This window comes from Vombatus ursinus, unplaced genomic scaffold, assembly GCF_900497805.2.
Source record: "Vombatus ursinus unplaced genomic scaffold, bare-nosed wombat genome assembly UNPS02014798.1, whole genome shotgun sequence".
Taxonomy (NCBI): domain Eukaryota; kingdom Metazoa; phylum Chordata; class Mammalia; order Diprotodontia; family Vombatidae; genus Vombatus; species Vombatus ursinus.
Window position 1 is genome coordinate 78,546,055 of NW_020954576.1, and position 21,321 is coordinate 78,567,375.

The following is a 21,321-nucleotide window of genomic DNA, read 5'->3' on the forward strand; positions in this document are numbered from 1 at the left end:
TGAGTTAATGGTAGCTGTGTGGCCATAGACGTATCTTAGTTCTCCAGGTGACACTTTAAAAGTCTCTAAGTTAAAAATGAGGTTCTGCTCTCTCTCAGTAGTGGGAGTTTCATACCATGAGTTTCTGTACTGATGAAATTACAGGTCTATTCCCTCATCCCTAAAAAGACTATGATGTGCTTTCCTAGACACCAAGAAAATGTTGTTGTTCATATAGTAATATCTCATTGCAGTAATTATTATGTTCTAATTTCTAACAGTATTTTCATCTGTGAAACAGAAACTCCCATAAAAATAGTTTTCTTCAAATTGTTGGCTTATATTAATGATATGACTATTTTTTCTTTTTCTTTTTCTTTTTTTTTTTTTTGGTAATTTAATAGCCAAAATGAAAGGGAAGAGTTTGAAAGTGAATTTAAACAAAAATATGAACGAGAAAAGACTCTGTTGACTGAAGAAAATAAAAAACTCTCAAATGAGCTTGATAAGGTGAGTGATTCAATCCAACAAATATTTGCTGTTGGTGTTTGTCCTTCCTTCTCCAAGAGGACTATGACATGAGGGAGGTGAAGCCATGACATGCAAGTGAATTCTGTGCAAAGTCACCAGCCTGACTTTCTCCTCTGGAGACATCTGAGTCCAATGGCCAGATAATGGATCAGGACAACTGGAGATGTCCCAGGATACAGTGGAGGACCTTGGCCTTTTCAAACTAAGGTCTTTAAGAGGTCTCAGTTTGATTGAGGCAGTTGCCCATTCAGTGATTAAGGCTTAGCAGAATGAGGCAAAGAATTGCCTCTTAAAAAAAATAGATTTGGGAGGGGAATACCCTTAGAGTTGCCGGCTGAAACAGAAACAATTGTTATTTACATTCATTCTGAGCCAATCAGGGCCCAAACAGTGACCAAGTAGGGCTTGGTCTGGGACCAGAGTGATTTGGAGTAGGCTGGTCTTTAAGAGAAAAAAACAAAACAAAATGAAAACGTTTCAGAGATTAAAAATTACATTCCCTTTGATCAGAACACTGGTAGATAAAAGTCATGGAAGTATAGATTTATGTTAGGCATCCTTTTTTTTTTTTTTAAAGGAAAACTTTCCCTTTCAGGGCCAAATTATTTTCTTGGAATAGACAGTCTCCCCCATATCAGAACAGTTCAAGGTTGTAAGATATGTTTATATTTCTTTATCCCTTCCACTTTTTTACAGTTTTATACATTCTCTCATTTCTTTTCTTTCCATTTTGTTTCATACAACCTCATTTTCTTCTGGGTAGGACTAAAACACTTGAGCAAGAGTAGATTTTTGCAGAGACAGCCTTGATGAATCATGAAGATGTAAAAGTAGGATAATGGGGAAATCTTTGAAAGTGATCTAGGCCACCCAGCAAAACTGAGTATAATCCTTCAGGGTAAAAAATGGTCATTCAGTGAAATAGGGGACTTTCAAGAATTCTTGATGAAAAGACCACAGCTGAATAGAAAATCTGACTTTCAAATACAAGACTCAAGTGAAACATGAAGAGGTAAACAGGAAAGAGAAATCTTAAGAGACTTATTAAGGATGAACTGTTTACATTCCTGTATGGAAAGATGATATTTGTAACTCATGAGTCCTTTGTCAGTATTAGGGCAGTGGGAGGGAAAAAATTATATGTATGTATAGATAGATAGATAGATAGATAGATGACACAGGGTGAGTTGAAGATGAAGGGGTGATATCTGGAAAATAAAATTAAGGGGGGAGAGAGGATTATGCTGGGAGGAGAAAGGGAGAGAGATAGAATGGGGTAAATTATCTCACATGAAACAGACAAGAAAAGGTTTTTACAGTGGAGGGAAAATGGGGGAAGGTGAGAGGGTATGAGTGAATCTTACTCTCATAGGATTTGGCTTAAGGAGGGAATAACATACACAATGGGGTATGGAAATCTATCATACCCTATAGGAAAATGAGGAGAGAAGGGGACAAGAGAGCAGGGGGTTGATAGAGGGGAGGGCAGATTCAGGGAGGGGATAATCAAAAGCAAACACTTCTGAGGAGGGATAAGGTCAAAAGAGAGAATAGAATAAATGGGGGGTAGGATAGGATGAAGGGAAATATACTTAGTTTTTCACAACATGACTACTGTGGAAATGTTTTGCATTACTACACATCTATAACCTGTATTGAGTTGCTTGCCTTTTCAATGAGGATGGGTGGGGAGGGAGGGAGAAAATTTGTAACCCAAAGTTTTAAAAACACATGTTAAAAAAAAAAAAGCACAAGAAGGAAAAAAAAACAAATACCCTCTAACTTTAGAAACCTAGATAATTATTCTGGAACTTACAGTGTTAGAAATTTGGGGTGATAAGAGGTTAAATGACATGTTCAGGGTCACACAACTAGCATATACCATAGATGGCACTTGAACCTAGACAACATTCCTGAGTCTGAGCTAGCTCTCTATCCCCTGTGCTTTCACTATGCTGTCTCTTATGCTTTCTCCCCTATGCGTTTCAGTTAGGTAACCTGCAAATAATAAGTGCCCTGTGATTTTAAAACATTTCATAACAATTGGCTTTCAAATACTAAAACACATCTGTAATCTCATTGATTTAGAAGTTACCAAGGTATCTCCATGGAGCAATGAATTGTGCTCTGGACTGGAGGCAGGAAGACTTCAAACCTGGCCTCAGATACTTACTAGCTGAGCGACCTTAGGCAAGTCACTTCACCTCTGTTTGCCTCAATTTCCTCAACTGTAAAGTTGGGATAATAACAAATCTTACTTACCAGGTTGTAATGAGGATCAAATGAGATAATGTTTGTAAAAAGAACTTATTACAGTGTCTAGCACATCATAGTAGTTGGTCAATAAATTCTTATCTCCACTGATAAAAATCACAACCCATCCTTGTCTATTTATCCAAAGTGATCTATGTTCTTCTAAAAGGTGTCCACAAGTAGTGTACTCCATGCACAGAAAATCTTCCTTATTTTCTCCCACAATCTCAAAGGTATCAGTAGAGACTGGTCCAATCATAAAATTCCTTGATAATTTCCTTTACCATTGTTCTTTATTTGAGCTCTTTGTTGGTTATAAATTGCAGTCTGTTTATACCCACTAAAAAAAAAAAAGTGATCCAGGCTCATGAAATAAACCATCAGCTACTTGGTGGGATTTTTTTTACATCTAGTTCGTCTTCAGGTAGTATTGGTATACTTTTTAGGTTTTGGACATGTCACTCTGAAATGGAACAGAAATTTTTACAGGTAGGCCCCAATTAATGCAAAATATGAATGCCATAAGTTGGGATAATGAATCACATGTATTCAAATTTGCAATATATGAAGTTATAATTATGTGAGTTTGGGTTCCTCTTAATGGAAATATGCAGTACAAATCGTAATAATGCAGTAACATCATTGAATTTATTATTTGTAGTAATTGGGACCTAACTGTGTAGTGCTAGCTGCATACTGCTAAAATTTTAATAAGGAAAGATTGTATTTTGACATAAAAAATTTTTTTTAACATACTATATGGCTTTCAGTTCTCTACTTTCAGACATCATGACTGATTTAATTCAAGAAACAGTTATAAGTGCGTACTATGCAAAATGCTTAACAAACAACTGTGATGCTATCAAAGAATTTAGTTTAGTAGTCTAAACTGGCTCATTTCCATTTTTGTCCCACATACCTTCTCTTCTCCCACATTTACTTCTTTTGACTATTTAATTTTCCAAACTTCATAAAACATTACCTGGCTTGTTTTGCTGAAAACAACTTGAGAAGAAATATTAATGTATATGGTAACCTCCTGTGCAACTAAACCGCATAGTATTTTGAAAGATAACAAAGCCTCAAGCAATGCCTTAAATAAATTTAAAATTAAATGATTTATGTGAATTTTAAGACTTTTTAGAAGCAAACCTTGAAGTTTTTAAACAAATGTGAAACTAGTAGTTTAACTAGATAAAAAAAAGCCTAGTTTCTCTTTCAATTAGTTAACATGTATATACCTGTTAATTACCACAGAGTTGGAGATTTGTCTTATAAGCTCAAGAGTTACATTGAGATCAGAAATTACACATTACAAGATGATTTCACTTGGAATCACTGTGGTATAATTAGAGAGTGCAGAGAAACAATCTGAAGTGATATAATGTGTAGTAAAATTGAGAAGAAAACTGGTCAGTTCCCCAGTTGAGTTAACAGCCAGTTATTCCATTTCATTGCTAGTTTTTACATTATTGCTAGCTCTATGTGAAATAAACATCTGATGCTAACATCTTAAATGATCCTTTAAATAAAAAAATCATAGGTCAAAACAAGGCCTGGTCACAAAGGTTGGAGAAAAAGGACTAGGCTTCTGTTCCTCCTTGGGCATTGGTCCTGGTCCGTTTCTCCTTGCACTGCTTTTTTGGATTGTTTCTGCTATTCTGCCTCAACTCTAGTTTCTTTGTGTTTTGCTTCTTTTCTGCTTTTAATTTAAGGTTTTAATTTGCTTCTTTCTAAAAATAGTTAGAAAATGATTTTCCTTAAGGGCAGTTGTCTGATTATGTCGTTCCTTTCTTCAGTAAAATCCAGTGGTCTTCTTTGGCCTCTAGGACAAAATATAAATTCCTCTTTTTGGCGTTTAAAGTCATTCAGCACCTGACTGGCTCCATTCTGTCTTCTTAGCCTGGTTGCTCCTTGTACTTGTTTACACGCTCTGAGATCCTGAGGGGCCTGGCCCTCTGATTGTTGTACATCCTCCCATCACTTCCTCTTCCTCCTCACCTTGCCTCTTAGACCTCCTCGTTTCCTTCAGGAGCAGCTCAAGTGCACTATTCTTGATGACACCTTTCCTGATCCTTCTAGCTGCAGTCACCCTCCCTCAGTCATACCTTCTGTCTAGTTACATACCCCTATATATGTCCATGTTGTCTCCCCAACTTAAGTTTTTTAAGGGCAGGGATTGTTTCATTTTTGTCTTTGTGTGCCTAGCTCCTAGCATCCATTTCTTGGCACATAGTCAACAATAATAAATGCATGTTGATTGATTTTGGGGAGCATCCAGACTTCTTACTATTGTCCTTTATTATTACCCCATTTTCTTTCAGCAGCAGAAGTCTTTTTTTTCATTTTTCTTTTATTCCCTAGCATAGAATCCCCCCAAAAGTTCTTTTCCTTAATATTCATCACTATCTAATTTTGAGCTTTAACTCTCCTGACTCTGTCCTTACCAAACTGTTATTTTAAAATTCTTTCCGCTTATTATACATGTCATAAAATTTTGAGTTAGTTGATGAGTTCTGTTTACATAGTAACATTGTTCTCTTTGAACAAATCCGTACTTTTTCCTCTTAAGAATAATTTCTTCTTTATTTTCTTTAAAGTTTTATCAATAATTTGTTTTTACACTAGTCATTTCCATTTATTATAATAGAAACATTACAATTTAACAAAGAAAAATAGCCTTACAACCTATGAGATGTTCTACACCTTCTACTTCTGTTTCTACCATTCTTTACTTTGTGTGTGTGTGTGTGTGTGTGTGTGTATGTGTGTGTGTGTGTGTGTGTGTGTGTGGCGGGGGGAATTATCCTTTTGATTTTCTTTGATATTTGTTATATATACCATGGAGAAGATTTACAGTGTGGTTGCTGGTCATAAGTATAGCCTGTACCCCACTTTGCTTCATATATCATACTGTGTGTGATTCCTACTAAAAAAAGCTTTGTGCTGGTATCTGGGTAGAAGAAGAAAACCTAGATGCCTTCTCAATCATTTAAGACAAGGCACCTAAGTGGTAGTTGTAGACTTTATTTTTATACTGTAGAAAGATCCTAGACTGTAAGTTCTTCATACATTATTTCAAAAATTCTTACCTATTTTATTTATTAACTCTTCTTCTTTCAGTTCTGCTTTCTACTAATTGAACCAAAACAAAAAACCTTTTAACAAATATACATAGTTCAGCAAAACAAAATTCCACATTGGCTATGTATAAAAATGTATGTCTCATTTTGCCTTTTAAAATTCCATCACCTAAAAGTGTTGCTTTCATTTTTTATGATGCATTGTGTGTGTTTCATTACATAGTTATATAAGGGATATCCTTTATTTCAAAATGCTTTCTTTCAAATAGGCCATTTATATGTGACTATTTGCAGAAGACAAGTTTAAAATACAAATGTTTCTGAAATATGCTTGATGTAGAATATATGATAAAGACAACAAATGAATGGCATATCTAATAAAAATGATGGTTTGCTCCAACTCCTAAAAAAAAAATTCCATCACCTTTCTGGCAAGAATAAATATGTTATCAGTAGACCTGGTTCATGTTATTAAAAAGCAAGAAGTGAAAAAGAAATAGAAGGAATACTGGGTAAAGTTTTAGAGGAGATGAGGTTTTTCTTTATAATGAATATTAGCTACAAATTGAGTAAATCATGTTCCTTTAAAATAAGAGCAAATGAATTTTTTAAGGAAAAATACACTTTTGTATTTTGACTTATTTTTCCAAAGTTGCAAAAATGTGTATGTTGGGAATGTAAATTAAGAAACATTCAAACAAAATGGATAATTGAAAGGAGTGTTAAACAAAATTGTTTAAATGTTAAATGTTAAAGAAATGTTAACTCTTCTTTGATTTAAATAGAATAAACAAGGTGATCTTTTAGAAGGGATGGTATAGTTTGAAAACTTTGATGTGAAGGCTTTAAAAAGCAGTGAGTACTTAACAGGATAGGCTAAACATCACCTCTGCATAAACTACTTTATCTTTAAATTAACAAGTTTTAATGCATGATTGAGATGCAAATTTCTGCCCATATATAATCATGCTTACTTATTTGTAAACAGGAAAATCTTAATGAGTTCAAAAATCATGTTGCCTTTTTGAACTTGAAGTGATTGTTAATTCCATTGGCCATATCTCAGCAATATATTAAGGTCCCCCTCTCAAAAATGTAGCTCTTTCTAATGTTCTTTTTTGAATGAATTATGCTTTTATCAGAAATTGTAGCATTCTAAAAGTGTCTAGTAGCTCACAAATTTTCACACATATCCTTTATGATTTTTGAAGTTTTTTTTATATACAAGACACAAACTTATTCACTCAGGCAATAGTGTCTGTCTTTTTAAGGAGCTAGAAAAGAAGTCTTTTGAAAAGTAACATTATTAAAACAAAGCAGATTTGAAGGTGACAATAGTCTCTAGAACTCAATTTGGGAGTAAAATTGTGAAAACAGATTTTCTAATGAATTTTTATGTGTTATTTCAAGGTAGTTTCCAGGTAATTCGATCATGTTCTTAGTGTAAGTCAAAAAATTTGACAGATAGACTGTCTCAATGAGTAATTCAGATTACAGCTTCATGTCTTAAAATATCTTTTCAGCTCACTGCTATGTTTGAGAGATTAAGTATAACTAACCGACAACTAGAAGAAGAGATGAGAGATCTAGCAGATAAAAAGGAATCGGTTGCACATTGGGAGGCCCAAATCACAGAAATTATTCAGTGGTGAGTACTCCAATTTTAAATATGTCCTATTTAGAGAACTTGGTCATTGGGCAGATTGTTTCAATTACCAGGAGATTGCCAATAATGTCTTTAGCGTTGTTTTAATTGTCAAAAAGATTTTCCGTCCCACATTTCCACTGGGAAGGAAAAAAAATTGTTTATTCCAGAAACACAGGCTTTACTACTGTTCAGTCATTTTTATGCCATTGTGTGATTTCTGTGGATAGAGCCAGGAAATTCCTTTATTTCCCCCTTTGTTCTCCCACCTTGGCCTCATTTCCACCGCCAGGTTTCCCACAATTCACTTGAAAGCTACTCTTTCTCCTTAAGAACAAAGTTAACTACCCTTTTGTTGTATAGGTTAGACTTTTTAGGACTTAAGAAATACATCAATAATATTTAGTCACCCCTTTCTAAGACCAAAAGTTAAGTTTGTAATGGCTTTAAGGAACAAAAAGCCTAGAGAAAGAAGTAGCTGAAGAGAATATATCATTTTTTTCCTTCATTATAATATTGTGTTACATGTAATTTTTTTTAACTTTAGGTATGGTTTTATCAGTTCTCAATATTTGGTAAATGGGTAGTAATTTGAATCAACCTAAGTTTAAAGTTAATGTATTATTAAATTGCCAATCCTAGTGCTTTTACTAATTTCTCTGTTGTTATAAAACATAGGGAAAAACAAGTGGATGTTTATTCTCTTAATAGAAATACGTAAATCTTCTTCCCTTCCTCCCTAGCACTTTTTTTCCCATTGTCTTAATGCTGAATTTATCTAAAAACCACTTATTTCTAAATGTTTTTATAGATCAATTACTTTGGTAGTTTATTCTCAGTTACTGATCTTTTGATTCTTTAAACTATGTTTTTCATTTATCTTTTCTTCTACCAACTGAGGAATCTCATTTTAAAATCCAAATAAAAAGTGATTAAACAAATGGTACCTTTTTAAGGAAGCCTAGTTGAATTGATAGTGTTTTGATATCTATTTAAATGCAAAGCCCATATCTAAACAAAGGAGTGGGCTTATGAATGTGAAATTTCAGATGAGTTCCATATAGTGCAGCTAACAGTTCATAAACGTACACAATGTATATACCTGTCCAGAGAATATAATTTTTAACAGCAACCAAGGTTACAGTGTTAAGGTATCTAGAAAACTTAGTTTCCTTTTGAAGAAATTTTAATAGGATTTTGAATGCTAAACACACCATGAGTTTGATCACAACCTAGAACCTCTTCCCTTCATGTAGCTACCACAGTGGGCAGGGGCAGGAGAAAAAGAGTATTCAAGAAAGAAAGAAGCTTGGGTAAAATCATTGTAAAAATTTAGAGAAGAGGGGCAGCTAGGTGGCACAGTAGATAGAGCACTGGCTCTGAAGTCAGGAGAACTTGAGTTCAAATGGGGCCTCAGACCAAACACTTGACACTTACTAGCTGTATGACCCTGGGCAAGGTACTTAACCCCAATTGCCTAAAAAAAAAAAAATTAGAGAAGGAAAATGAAAATTGAGTGTGTATTTGCTATCACACATTACTGGTTCTAGTCTTCCAGTGTCATTTAGGAAAGATTGGACAACAATACACTGAAAATCAGCAATGCAAGGAAACCGCTTCACATGGAAGCTATTGTTTAAAGATTGACTAGTCAGTTAGTCCTCATATATTTTATTATATGCTTGCTCTATGTAAAGGAGTATAAAATGCACTTGCCCTCATGAAGTTTACAGCCCAATTGTAGAGGTACATCACGTGATAATCATAATACCAGCTCACATTTGTATAGTACTTTTTACAAAGTTTTTTTCTCAAAATCTTGGGATTAAGTAGTGAAGTATTATTACTCCCCATATAACATAGGAAGAAACTGTGAAACAACGGGTTAAGCAAACTGGCCCGGCGTACTATAGTATTAAGTGTCAACTCTGGGAATTGGACCTAAGTCATACAATCTAAGTCCAGTGTTCCACTTCTCCGCACTACTTCTCAACAGATTAAAAAAAAAATCAAACAATGTGGATTCTGTAAGTACTTCCAAAATACATATATCCATTTTATAGCTCATAGATCAAATAATTCTGAGGGGGAATGTCGGGCCCTGGACCTGACATATACTAATGGTGACAGTATTAGTATAGAAGCCTTATCAATTACATGTTATCTGATGAATCTGAGAGCACAGTTTATTATGACTTCTCCCAAATTGTGTCCCTTTTACTATACATGGTGCCAGTCAAACCCCAGACCTTCTGATAAGAACACAGATTTTGTTCATGCTCTGACTGCCCTCGTGTTGCATAAACATGAGACTCAAAAATCATTGCAGCCAAACTCTCTTACTCCATCTGGTGCTCACTACCTGGTCACAGACTAGTAAGGGACAAATCTCATGTTGTTCATCCTTTGTTTTCAGAGGACCAGTGACATCACAGATAATGGCTTGAATTGCATATAAATCGGATTTAAGTGAAGTAGTGTTACACAAAGTCTCTCTCTATCTGAGTCATCAAAGTCCAGTGGCAGGACAAAAGTCAAGATGACTGGCAATGACCCAGAATGCAGTGGACGATCTTGGAGTCTGTGATGTCTAACCAAGCTTTAAGTGTCCCACGGTGCCTGCTTCAGCCACCTTCGTGGCCATTGGGGTATATAGGGTGTATAGAGAGGACTAGTGCCTCTGGCGTTAGGGCTTGCAGAAGCCTTTCCAGGGCTGTTCGTTCACCTTAGGTGTCCACCTGTTACCCAGCTCTCACCTGTGGCCCCAAGAAGATTTAGTGTGTGAAGTAGCCATCTCAAACACGAGGAATGCTGTCCGCATTGCTTTTTCTTCTTTCTTGTTTTGGTTGAACACAGCCATAGGCATTAGGAGAGTAATGACTGAGTTTTCATCCAGTGAAAGGCTCTACCTGCTACTTTTCCTTCAAGGTCTACTGCCTTGCCCATATACTGAGAATGAGGACCCTTATCTCTGACTGGGGTACTCCTGTGCTCAGAGTTTGGTTGTGTCAGTGAGCCTGGGACAGGAACCCACATGTTCCAAGTAGGAACTCATAACACATTTTCTTACATTAACGGTTTTAGAGAGAGTGAATGGTTAGTAGAAAAAAAAAAAACTAAACTAAATTCAACAAATAATCGATTGGACTCTCTGCTCTGTATGAGGAGGCTTTGTGGTTGGCTCAGTGTATCCTGTTTTCAAGGACCTTACTTTCTATTTGAATATATGACATCATCATCATCACTAGCACTTTTATACTGATTTAAAGTTTGCAAAGCACTATATACGTGTTTTCTCATTAGATCCTCACAGTAATCCTAGGAGGTAGGTGCTGTTATTATCCCCCTTTTATAGAAGAGGAAACTGAGGCAGAGAGAAGGTAGATGATTGCCCAAGAATACAGAGCTAGTGTCTTCCTGACTCCAGTTACCCACCTAGCTGTCTGTAATAAATTCTTGAAAAGTTAATGAGCAACAGTGTATCATAATGGATAGTATGTTATACTTGGAGTCAGGCAGACCTGGATTTAAATCCCACCTCTGGCACTGTACTAGCTCTGTGATCACTTGTCCTGTCTGAGCCTTCATTTCTTTTTCTGTAAGATAAGTAATAACACCTATTTGCTACATTGCAAGGTTCTATAAAATAATATGTATATATCTCATGGTCCCAAACCCCAGGCTCAAGGGTTACATGATTGTGTTTTAGAGAATTTCTCTAAGCTGGCTCATTTTGCCCTAATACTGAGTTTCCTCTAAAAATCTCAGAATATAATTTTGTGTGTGGATCTCCACTGATGTGGGTAAAAAAGATCCTCTTTCCTGTGTAAGCACTCAAGATAACAATGTACAAAAGGTACAGAACAACCTTTATTTCACCCTACAGAAAATGCAAAGCCACACAAAGGACTTACTCTAACAAAAACAGCTGACAAAACTTCTTCTCCCTTAACAGTGAGTCCCACCTTCCAACTAGGGAACCTTCATAGGCTTTAGCCCTATAATACTATCCTTAAGATTTGGACTAGTCCCAGACAGAAAATGAACTTGAGATTGCTAATGAAGCAAATCACCCCAATGATAAACCTAAGCCACCAAGGTAACTTATCTGCTCAGTTCTTTTCTAAGAGGTTAATGTTGTCCAGGAATGACACCTTCCTTTCTATGCATGCTGGTTACAAAAACTTGGGATCTGGGAAATCTTCCCCTTCTTCTTTCTAGTAGACTGGGGCATGTGGCTCTTCAGGGATACCTGGTTTAGAGCATATATAACTGCATCACACTTCTGCCCTTAACTTTTTAATGTACCCATTAGCAGTTCTGGTTGGGAGTCTGCATATAACTAGGCTTTTCCCCCTCCATTATCACCTCAGATACATTCTTTTTTTTTAAGGCAATTGGGGTTAAGTGACTTGCCCAGGGTCACACAGCTAGTAAGTGTCAAGTTTGGTCTGTGGCCAGATTTGAACTCAGGTCCTCCTGACTTCAGGGCTGGTGCTCTATCCACTGCGCCACCTAGCTGCCCCCCATATACATTCTTAGTTCTCTTGAAGGTCTTTCTCTTTCTTCCTGTCTGACTCTCAGCTCAGACTTCCCTATTCTTTTTTATAGTCATAGTATAAATGCCAGAATGGGCAGGTAGGGGGGACCATAAATAGGATGCTGAGCCTGGTGTCAGGAAGACTCATTCCTGAGTTCAGATCTGGCCTCAGGCACTTACTACCTATGCGACCCTGGATAAGTCACTTAACTTTATTTGCTTCAGTTTCCTCATCTGTAAAATGAGCTGGAGAAGAAAATGGAAAACTATTCTAGTGTATTAGCCAAGAAAACCCCAGATTGGGTCATGAAGAGTCAGACATGACTGAAATGAGTGGACAACATAAAAGTCAGAAGCTCATATCCACAGTAGCCTAAACCAATCAGATTATTCCCAGATTAGGAGACTTATTCTCATATTTTGAATGAGTTAACAAATTACCAAGTCCATGAGAAGTACTCTGCCATCTCAAAGAAATGTTTGTGGAACTTTATACATCCTTCATTGGGAGATGCATTCAACATCTCAAATGCTACCTATCTGTAACCTGGTCACAATGATCTCATCTATGCAGGAAAATAACTTTTAAAGTCCAGAGAATGCGACACATTTGTCCACAAACCCTACAGTACCAACAGTATTCTTCCCCTTAGAGCAGGCCTGCACAACCTGTGACCCGTGAGGCCTGTAGGGACACTAAAGGATTTTGGGCTGCCCTTGAAAAATGTAGAGGATGTTTTCCTCTAAGTTTTTTGCTGGCCACCTGAAATCGTTTGGTGTGCTGCAAGTGGCCCATAGGCCATAAGCAGCCTGCGGGCTGCAGGTTATGCAGGCCTGCCTTACAGAATAGAGAGACCAGTGGCAATACACCCTGTTGGATATGCCAGCACAGTTCTACACTGGCCTACAAGCACTGTATCAGTATTAATTATAATTCCTGTTAACAGGATTTTACTGAGCCAGTCTCTAACCTGAGAATGACGAAACAGCAGGCCAGACACAAAGTGCCAGTAAGCACACAGTCTTTTAATTAATCAGTTTCAGAGTGAGGAATATTCTGTTAGTTGAAGTAAAAGCACAGATTATATACTTAAATCACAGTTGGAGAAGGTGGATTACAAACAATCATTTAGTGGTTTCCCACAAGAAACTCCATGAGTCCCACAGTACAACAATTCTGGAGTCAAGTCTTTGGGGGTTGTGACTACCTCCCCTAAAGTACAGAATGAGAATTCTATGACGGAAACAGGTTCTACAATCTTTGATTCACTTCATTTAAGGTCTAGTGATTGTGAGTATTGTCAGAGTTTTGATTTATCTGTTTAAGCTACATTGTGAGCTCTGACTCCCAAGCTAGAGAGGCAGCTCTTGAGAAACTAAATTATTAGTATATTCATTACACATATCATATCAATTAATATGAAAATTATAAATTCCTTTCTCATTCCTAAATAACTAAGGAGTTGGTCCATGATTTCTTAACCCAGGATGTAAAGGCAGGTAATAAGGTACTAAATTAAGTGTTAAAACCATGTAAATCATTGAAGGTAAAGGATAGGTTGTAGAGGTGATGAGGTGTTAATGTGTTAACAAGGTGTTATGCTTTTATAAAGTGTGAAATTCTCCCTGAAAGAATTAGAGGGGCCTGCTTACCATTAGATAGTAGAAGATTTGCCATGCCCCGGTTGTCTTTGAAAAACTAGCTTTTGCTAAGGTCTACAGTTAAGTCAAAATGGAAAGTAGCTTTGGGGATGGTTTAGATTTCCTTTCACCACATGGTCAGGGCAGATGACCTCTTCAAACAATAGGAGATGCCACATTCAACACAGAGTAGAGACACACAATTTCCAGACACAGATGAAGGAAGAGAGTTAAAATGAGCAACTGTAAACAGGAAGCAGCTTCAAAAAATGGAACCTCTGGCAGCAAAGAAAAGAACTAACTTTGGACTCGAGAACTACCCTTCACAATTGAAAGTCAAGCAGCAAACAAAAAGAGACGCCCAAGTGAGCAAACGTTTAAAGAACAATTAGGAGCCACACTATACAAATTATTCTCAAAAATTAAAAAAAAAGGACCCTACCAGAATCTTTTTATGATAGAAATATAGTCCTATTATCTAAACTAGAAAATGATAAAAGATAGAAATTAAACTGTGGACCACTGTCTTTAATGAATATAGATTAAAAAAAAGTAAACAAAATCCTTTTAGACTGTAACAATTTATCCAAAAAATCATTCATTATGAACAAATTGGATTTATACCAGAGATGCAAGAATAGTTCAACACTAGGAAAGCATTCAATATAATTAATCATATTGAAAACCAATAAGACTTTAACAAAGTATAACACTCATTTATGCTAAAAACCCTACAAAATGTACGCTTAAAGTAGGTCTGCACAACCTGCGGCCCACAGGCACACCAAAGGATTTTGGGAGGCCCATGAAAAATGTAGAGGATGTTTTCCTCTACATTTTACACGGGCCGCCCAAAATCCTTTGGCCATGGGCTGTAAGTGGCCCGTGGGCCACAGGTTGTGCTGGCCTGGCATAAAGGAACCTTTTTTTTTTTTTTAACATTGCAAAAAGTACATCTCTAATGCCAAAAGTAAGCCTCATATTCAGTAGAGACTGATCTTTTTCCAATAAATAGGGAGTAAAGCAAGGTTACTCACTCTCTAGCAACAACAATAAAAGAAGGAAATTAAAGACATAAATATAGACAAAGAAAAAATTAAAGACAAAGATGAAGAAAGGTTAAAATTATATCTGTTGATGATATGATGGTATACTTTGAAAATCCCAGGGAATCATCAAAAATACTAATCGATTATAGCTTCAGCAAAGTTGAAGGCTACAAAATTAGTCCTCAACTATCAACATAGGCCTCTGAAGGAGGCAGTTTGAGGGCCCCATTCCCTGGAGTCAGGAGAGGGGGCTGCAGGCAGCTCAAGGAATGCCTGCTTTTTTACCCTGTCCCCTCCCCAACCCCCTGCATCACTGATCCCTGAGGATCCTGTGTGTGCATGTTCAAACAGGATCTGTGAGGGAAGGGAAAAAAAGGTCAGCCCAACTGACGGATGCATTTGGAAAATGTGTACAGTGTATAACACCAGGGATTTCTCACCTCCACAAAGGAGAAGGTAAAACAAATGTCAGCTCAACTATATAGCACTCAGAGAACAAGATATTTGTAGTTAAAGACATGCTTTTAGAGAACATTCTGGTTACTACAGCCTTGCTCTTTGTGGAAATACATCTAGTCTCAATATATTCACAGGACAAGATATTTGTGGCTAGAGACACTCTCTATGAGGACATTCAGGTTACTGCAGGTTAGCTCTCTGTGGAAGCACATGTAGTCTCAAAACACTCAGAGGAGAAGATACTTGTGGCAAGAGACAGTGTCTGTGAGAACATTTTGATTACTACAGACTTGCTCTCTGGGAGTACATGTAGTCTCAGAACACTCAGAAGACAAGATACTTGGGGCAGGATACACTCCTCAGAGCATTCTGGTTACTACAGCTTTGCTCTCTGCTCTCTGGGGAAATGCATCTTGTCTCAGAACACTGAGCGGAGAAGATAGTTGTGGTAAGAGACATTCTGTCTGAGAACATTTTGATTACTATAGCCTTGCTCTCTAGAAATGCATCTAGTTTCAGGACCCTCAGAGGAGAAGATACTTATTGCAGGAGACATCACAGTCCCATTACTACAGGCTTACTCTCTGTAGAACATGTCTAGTCTCAGAACACAGAGAATATAAGATACTTATAGCGTGAGTCACAGTATTTGATAACATTTCAGTTGCCTCAAGCTTGGTCTCTGTAAAATCTAATCTTGTTTGAGAAAACTCAGACCTCTAATCTTGGTCACGTTCCATGAGAAATAAAGGTACTAAAGAACAGGAAAAAAACAACAACTGTATTTCTATATATATTAAAAACAAAATCCAAGAAGCAATAATAGAAAGGGAAACCCCATTCCAAATAACAGCAAAATGCATAAAGTATGTAGGGACCGATCTACTAAAGCACACAAGAGACTTGTATAGATTTAACTACAAAGTGCTCTTTTAATAAATAAAAAAACAAATAGTTGGAGGAATATTCAGTGCTCATGGCTAGGCTTTGCCAATACAATAAAAATGACAATATTGTACAAAGCTAATTTATACTTTTAATGTTGTTACCAATCAAATTATAAAGGGAATACTTTATAGAATTATATGAAATAATAACAAAATCCACTTGGGAAAACAAAAGTTTTAGAACATGAAGGGAAATGATGAAAAAAATTAGAAACAAAGGGGAAGTAGCTCTTCCAGACCTCAAACTCTAATAAAAAGCAGCAGTTGTCAAACACCTGATGGTTTAAGAATAGAGAGGTAGATCAAAGGAATAGATAAGGGAGCATTAGAAACAATGGAACTCAATAACTCACTATTCAATAAAGTAAAAAATAGAAGTTACTAAGGAAAAATTCCATTTTTGATTTAAAAAAAAAACCTACTGGGAAAACATCAAAGTAGTCTGGCAGAAATTAGACTTAGACCTTATACCATATTCCACAATACATTCTAAATGGGTAAGGGACCTTAATATTGTTGTTGTTGTTCACTCATCTTCAATTGTGTCTGACTCTTCATGACCCCATTTGGGATTTTCTTAGCAAAGATACTAGAGTGATTTGCCATTTTCTTCTCCAACTCATTTTGAAGATAAGGAAACTGAGGCAAACAGGGTTAAGTGACTTGCCTAGGATCAATGTAAGTAGTAAGTGTCTTGAGGCCAGTTTTGAACTCAGGAATATGAGTCTTCCTGATTTCGGGCCTGACACTCTATCCATTGCATCACCTAGCTGCCCTTTATTATTAACAATGTTAATATAAATATAATTAATGTAATATTCCAACATGAAAATCATATTCTTAAAAAATTAGAAGAGAAACAGGTCACATGCCTTTAAAATCTATGGGTAGTAAATGTATTCTTAACTAAAGAAGGAATTAAAGGCAATTACAAAAAATTAAATAGATAACTTTGATTATATGAAACTGAAAAGCTTCTTCACAGATAAAATTAATTTACTTAGGCTACAAGGGGAAGTGGTTGAATGGGGGGAAAATCTTTGTATCAAATTTTTCTAATAAGAGTTTATTATCCAGGGTATGTAGACAGTTAACAAATACACACACACACACACACACACACGATGAATAGCCATTTCTCAACACGTAAGTGGCCAAAAGATGTAAACAAATTGTTTACAAACTGTTTACTATTTACTAATTGTAATACAAATGTAATGTAATATTTCTGTGCTGTAAAAATGATAAATGTATACCAAAAAGCATGAAAAGATCTACATGAAGTAAGCAGAGCCAAGAATGTAGTATCTATCTTGACTACAAAACTTTGAATATATAGAACAATCACACAAGGAGAAATAAAAAGTAAATAATAGTAAAATTACAAAAATCAACCATGTCTGGAAGAAAGAGATATGAGAGGACACTCCTTCCTTTGCAAAGATGGAGGGGTATTCTGGTGATGCACATGGAACATTTTTGAATTTTTTCAATGTATTGATTGATTGTGCTGATTTTTTCCCTCTTTTTCTTTCCTTTTATTTTGTCTTTAAAAGTACTTTTTGTTTTATGGGATAGCTGTGGGAGAGGAGGAGAAGTTCTCAGGAAACTCATGATGATGTAAAAAAAGTTATCAATGAAAACGTAAACGATGTTAACTATAAGGAATATTTTTAGTTTATTAATCATAAGGAAATCCAAACATTCCCTCACAAAGTTTCAATTTTTCTGGTACAATAAGCCTTTTCCCAGACAAAAGTACTATAATTTAGGCCTTTTTCTGTGGTAAAGCTCAAAATTGTTCAATCATTTATCACATTTCTTTTTTAGATTTTTAACATATATGTAATTGAGCTACACAATTTAAATATATAGCCTTTTAAGAGTCTTCACGTTAGTCTTTTGTTTTTCATATGCTAGGGTGAGTGATGAAAAGGATGCACGAGGGTATCTTCAAGCTTTGGCCTCTAAAATGACAGAGGAACTGGAGGCATTGAGAAATTCCAGCCTTGGTACAAGAGCAACAGTAAGGAATTGCCATTTTATGTAAGAATTAATAGTGGTGATGAAAAATAAGCCATGAAAACTATTTTGATAAGGTTATGTTTTTCCAAATTTTGACCTATAATAAAGTATTTCAGTAGAAATCAAATACTTTGACTTTCTCCTTAATTCAGAATTTATATATCAAACATAATTTCTGTAATGTACTTAAAATTTTAATTAATGAGATGTTCATGTAAAAATCAACCTGTTCTCTTATAAATAACTTATCTTTGAGCTTAGTGTAAAGTAATAATTTTTACAGATTATTTTTCTATTTTATCATTTGAGAAAGGTAATATTATTGGAGTTTTTCCATATTAATTTTGGAATTTTAGGTCTTATATGTTGGAAATATAATAGAATGTAGCTGGAAACACAATTGCATTGTTTTTAGGATATGCCCTGGAAGATGCGCCGTTTTGCAAAACTGGATATGTCAGCTCGGTTGGAGTTGCAGTCAGCTTTGGATGCTGAAATTAAAGCCAAACAGGCCATCCAAGAAGAGCTTAATAAAGTGAAAGCATCAAACATCTCAACAGAATGGTGAGATGGAGTAATACAGTTCAAATGGACTGCTTCCTGAGTTTGTGAGAAGGCATTTAAAGAGAGGTCTTAGTTACATGCATTTAATTTCATGCCTATCAAGCCATTTTTCTTTACAAAGAAAAAAAAAAGATCACTTAATTCCTTCTTTTTTTCCTTAAGATGGCATTAAAAATCATTTATTGATTACTTGCATACTTCATGGTTTCAGCATATCTGTAATCCCATTTAGAGATACTCAATGACTGCACCAGTATAAAGTCAACATGGAGAGGCAACAAAACTGGTTAAATATATTTGTCAGTGTTAATCCCATGAAGACCCATCTTGTATTGTTAACAACTGATCACTGGTTTTTATTTGGTTGACATCCTATTTGGGTGTTTGTTGGGAAGTGTGTATTGTTAAAACAAGTTGTGTTAAAAGAGCTTTGTATTTCTTTCTCGGTAGAGGAGGTTAGGTTAGAAGAGAGTGAGAGAGAGAGAAAGAAAGAGAGAGAGAAGGTAGATGTTGGTTAATTGAAAAAAAATTAACTTTTCAAATGTGTCAACAAATTTTAATTTTTTAAAGTAAAGAAAACTAAAGATGAAAGACACTAGTTTCTACAAAAGATTAAATAGCTTGCTTTAGATTAAAGTGCTTTCCCCAATGCAGTATAAGCTTCTCCAGTCCAGAACCTGTTTTTATTTTTGTGTCTTAGCACATTGTGTACCTGGCATGTTGTAGGTGCTTAATAAATGTTTTTTTGATTGGATTGGACTCTTCATCAGTACAGCCCTCAGCACTTCCATACCTTCTGTCTGTTGTAACTCAACAAATCCCTCCTAGTCAATCTTGCCTAATACATTGAAGGGCCTCTATTTCTTTTAGCATTTTAATGGGCACCAGTGTAGCACTTGAGTTGTCCACCTCTTAACTTATGACTCTTGCTACTTGAACTTCTTACCACGTTTTTGCCATAGATGTGCCTTTCAGACACTTGAAATTATCATTTTTCTGGAATCATATTGTTTTATAATTTACAGCCAGTTACCATTACGGAAAGAATATTGGGGAGGGTGGATGTGTGCGTGCGTGTGTGCGTGCGTGCGTGTGTGTGTGTGTGTGTTGTATTATACTTTTTAAAAAGACTTCAAGTGCACCTAGAGCTTTCATAAATTTAAAATTCATGGATCTATTTTTTCAGTAAGCCAAAGAAAAAAACCATTTCCCAGGGCTCTCTAAGCTTAACACCAAAGTAGGGGACAGCACAGTTCTGAAAGTTTAGAATATTAATAATTATCTCAGTGATTTTGTCTATGAATAAGTTACTACAAATGAGTTGTAAAAGAACAGTGGAGGGATTAAAAGAAATAAATTTGATAGTCAAAGTGTAAATTGTATAAATATACAGTTTTCTTAAATGTAGACCATTAAAAATCTAAAGTGTCTTAAATGGAATGGGAGGAAATACATATATAATCCATATGTGTGTGTGTATGTGTGTAAGTTCAATTTTTGTGTGAAAAGCAAACCCATAAAAATAGAATATTTAATTTTTTAAAATTTAAACTGGGAGTCAAACATGCTTTATTTAAAATTTTATGGCTCTTAAAAGAAAAACATTATTGAGCATGTGATCCAAAACAGCATGTGGAGGTGCCAATTAAAATATTGATATATAACAATACTGTTGTACATCAAAGTAAAGATAAACTTTTCATTTACTCAAGGTATATGAGTTTGATGTGAGTCAACCTCAGAATAGTAAACAAAGGCAGTTTTATGGTTCCATCCTAAATAAGTCCTAACAGAATCTGAAGCATGCTTTTGTTTCATGGCATTGTTTTTTATTTGACAATTCAAGTTGGCCAATATTAGTTTTTAGTCTAAAATTCCTAAATAAGCCTTTCAAGTGACAGTAATATGAATGATGGGTTAAGTGAGGAAATAGCTAGAATTTAGTAGCTAATTACATCTTTTTCTTTTCCCTCTCTTTCCCCCCTTTAAGCAAACTGCAAGAGTCAGAGAAGAAGAACTTGGAACTGCTTTCAGAAATTGAAAAACTGAAAAAGGAGACTGAGGAGCTTAAATCTGAAAAGGGTATGGAAGCTGGTGTCCATATAAATCAGGTCTCATTGTACTGTGGATATATTTTACTATATAAGAAACTGTTTATAGTTTGTGTATGAGAAATACTGGCTTCACAGAGCCATTTATTCTGGGTTTTTTGTTTATCTTGATAAGATCTATTTTTATGGTAGGAATAAATATAATTTTGCACCAATTTGAACTCCTTTTCATTAGTATAGAAATTTCTATGAACAGCTTTTTGTAGTTGGAAAAAAATTTATTTGAAGTTACTAAACCATTGTCACTTTCCATTTTGGAATATTCTAAGTTGCTGTGGCACGATGTAATATGAATATGTGATTATATCTACAAAAGAAGACTATTAAGTTAACTTGTCTTTATTAGTCATCTGCATATGTCTAGAAATTTGCTACCTGCTGTTAGAGGCACAAAGGAAACAATATTCATCTCCTGTCTTTAAGGAACATAGAATTTAGTTCAGAAGATAAAAGTGATACATAAAGTAACTAGATGAGAAAACAAAGCATTAAAG

The 21,321-nt window shown here is 35.5% G+C and overlaps 1 protein-coding gene across 2 annotated transcripts in view; it reads left to right on the forward strand.

Moving 5' to 3' along the window:
* The window catches only part of LOC114049604 (serine/threonine-protein kinase MRCK alpha), a 410,500-nt gene that overhangs the window by 308,880 nt on the left and 80,299 nt on the right, over positions 1–21,321 (forward strand). For both annotated transcript variants that reach the window (XM_027870863.1, XM_027870864.1), the window contains exons 16-20: positions 384–489; positions 7,370–7,494; positions 18,048–18,153; positions 18,568–18,716; positions 20,707–20,798. In XM_027870863.1, coding sequence (XP_027726664.1) covers positions 384–489; positions 7,370–7,494; positions 18,048–18,153; positions 18,568–18,716; positions 20,707–20,798 — 578 coding nt within the window. The remainder of the gene's footprint in view (positions 1–383; positions 490–7,369; positions 7,495–18,047; positions 18,154–18,567; positions 18,717–20,706; positions 20,799–21,321) is intronic.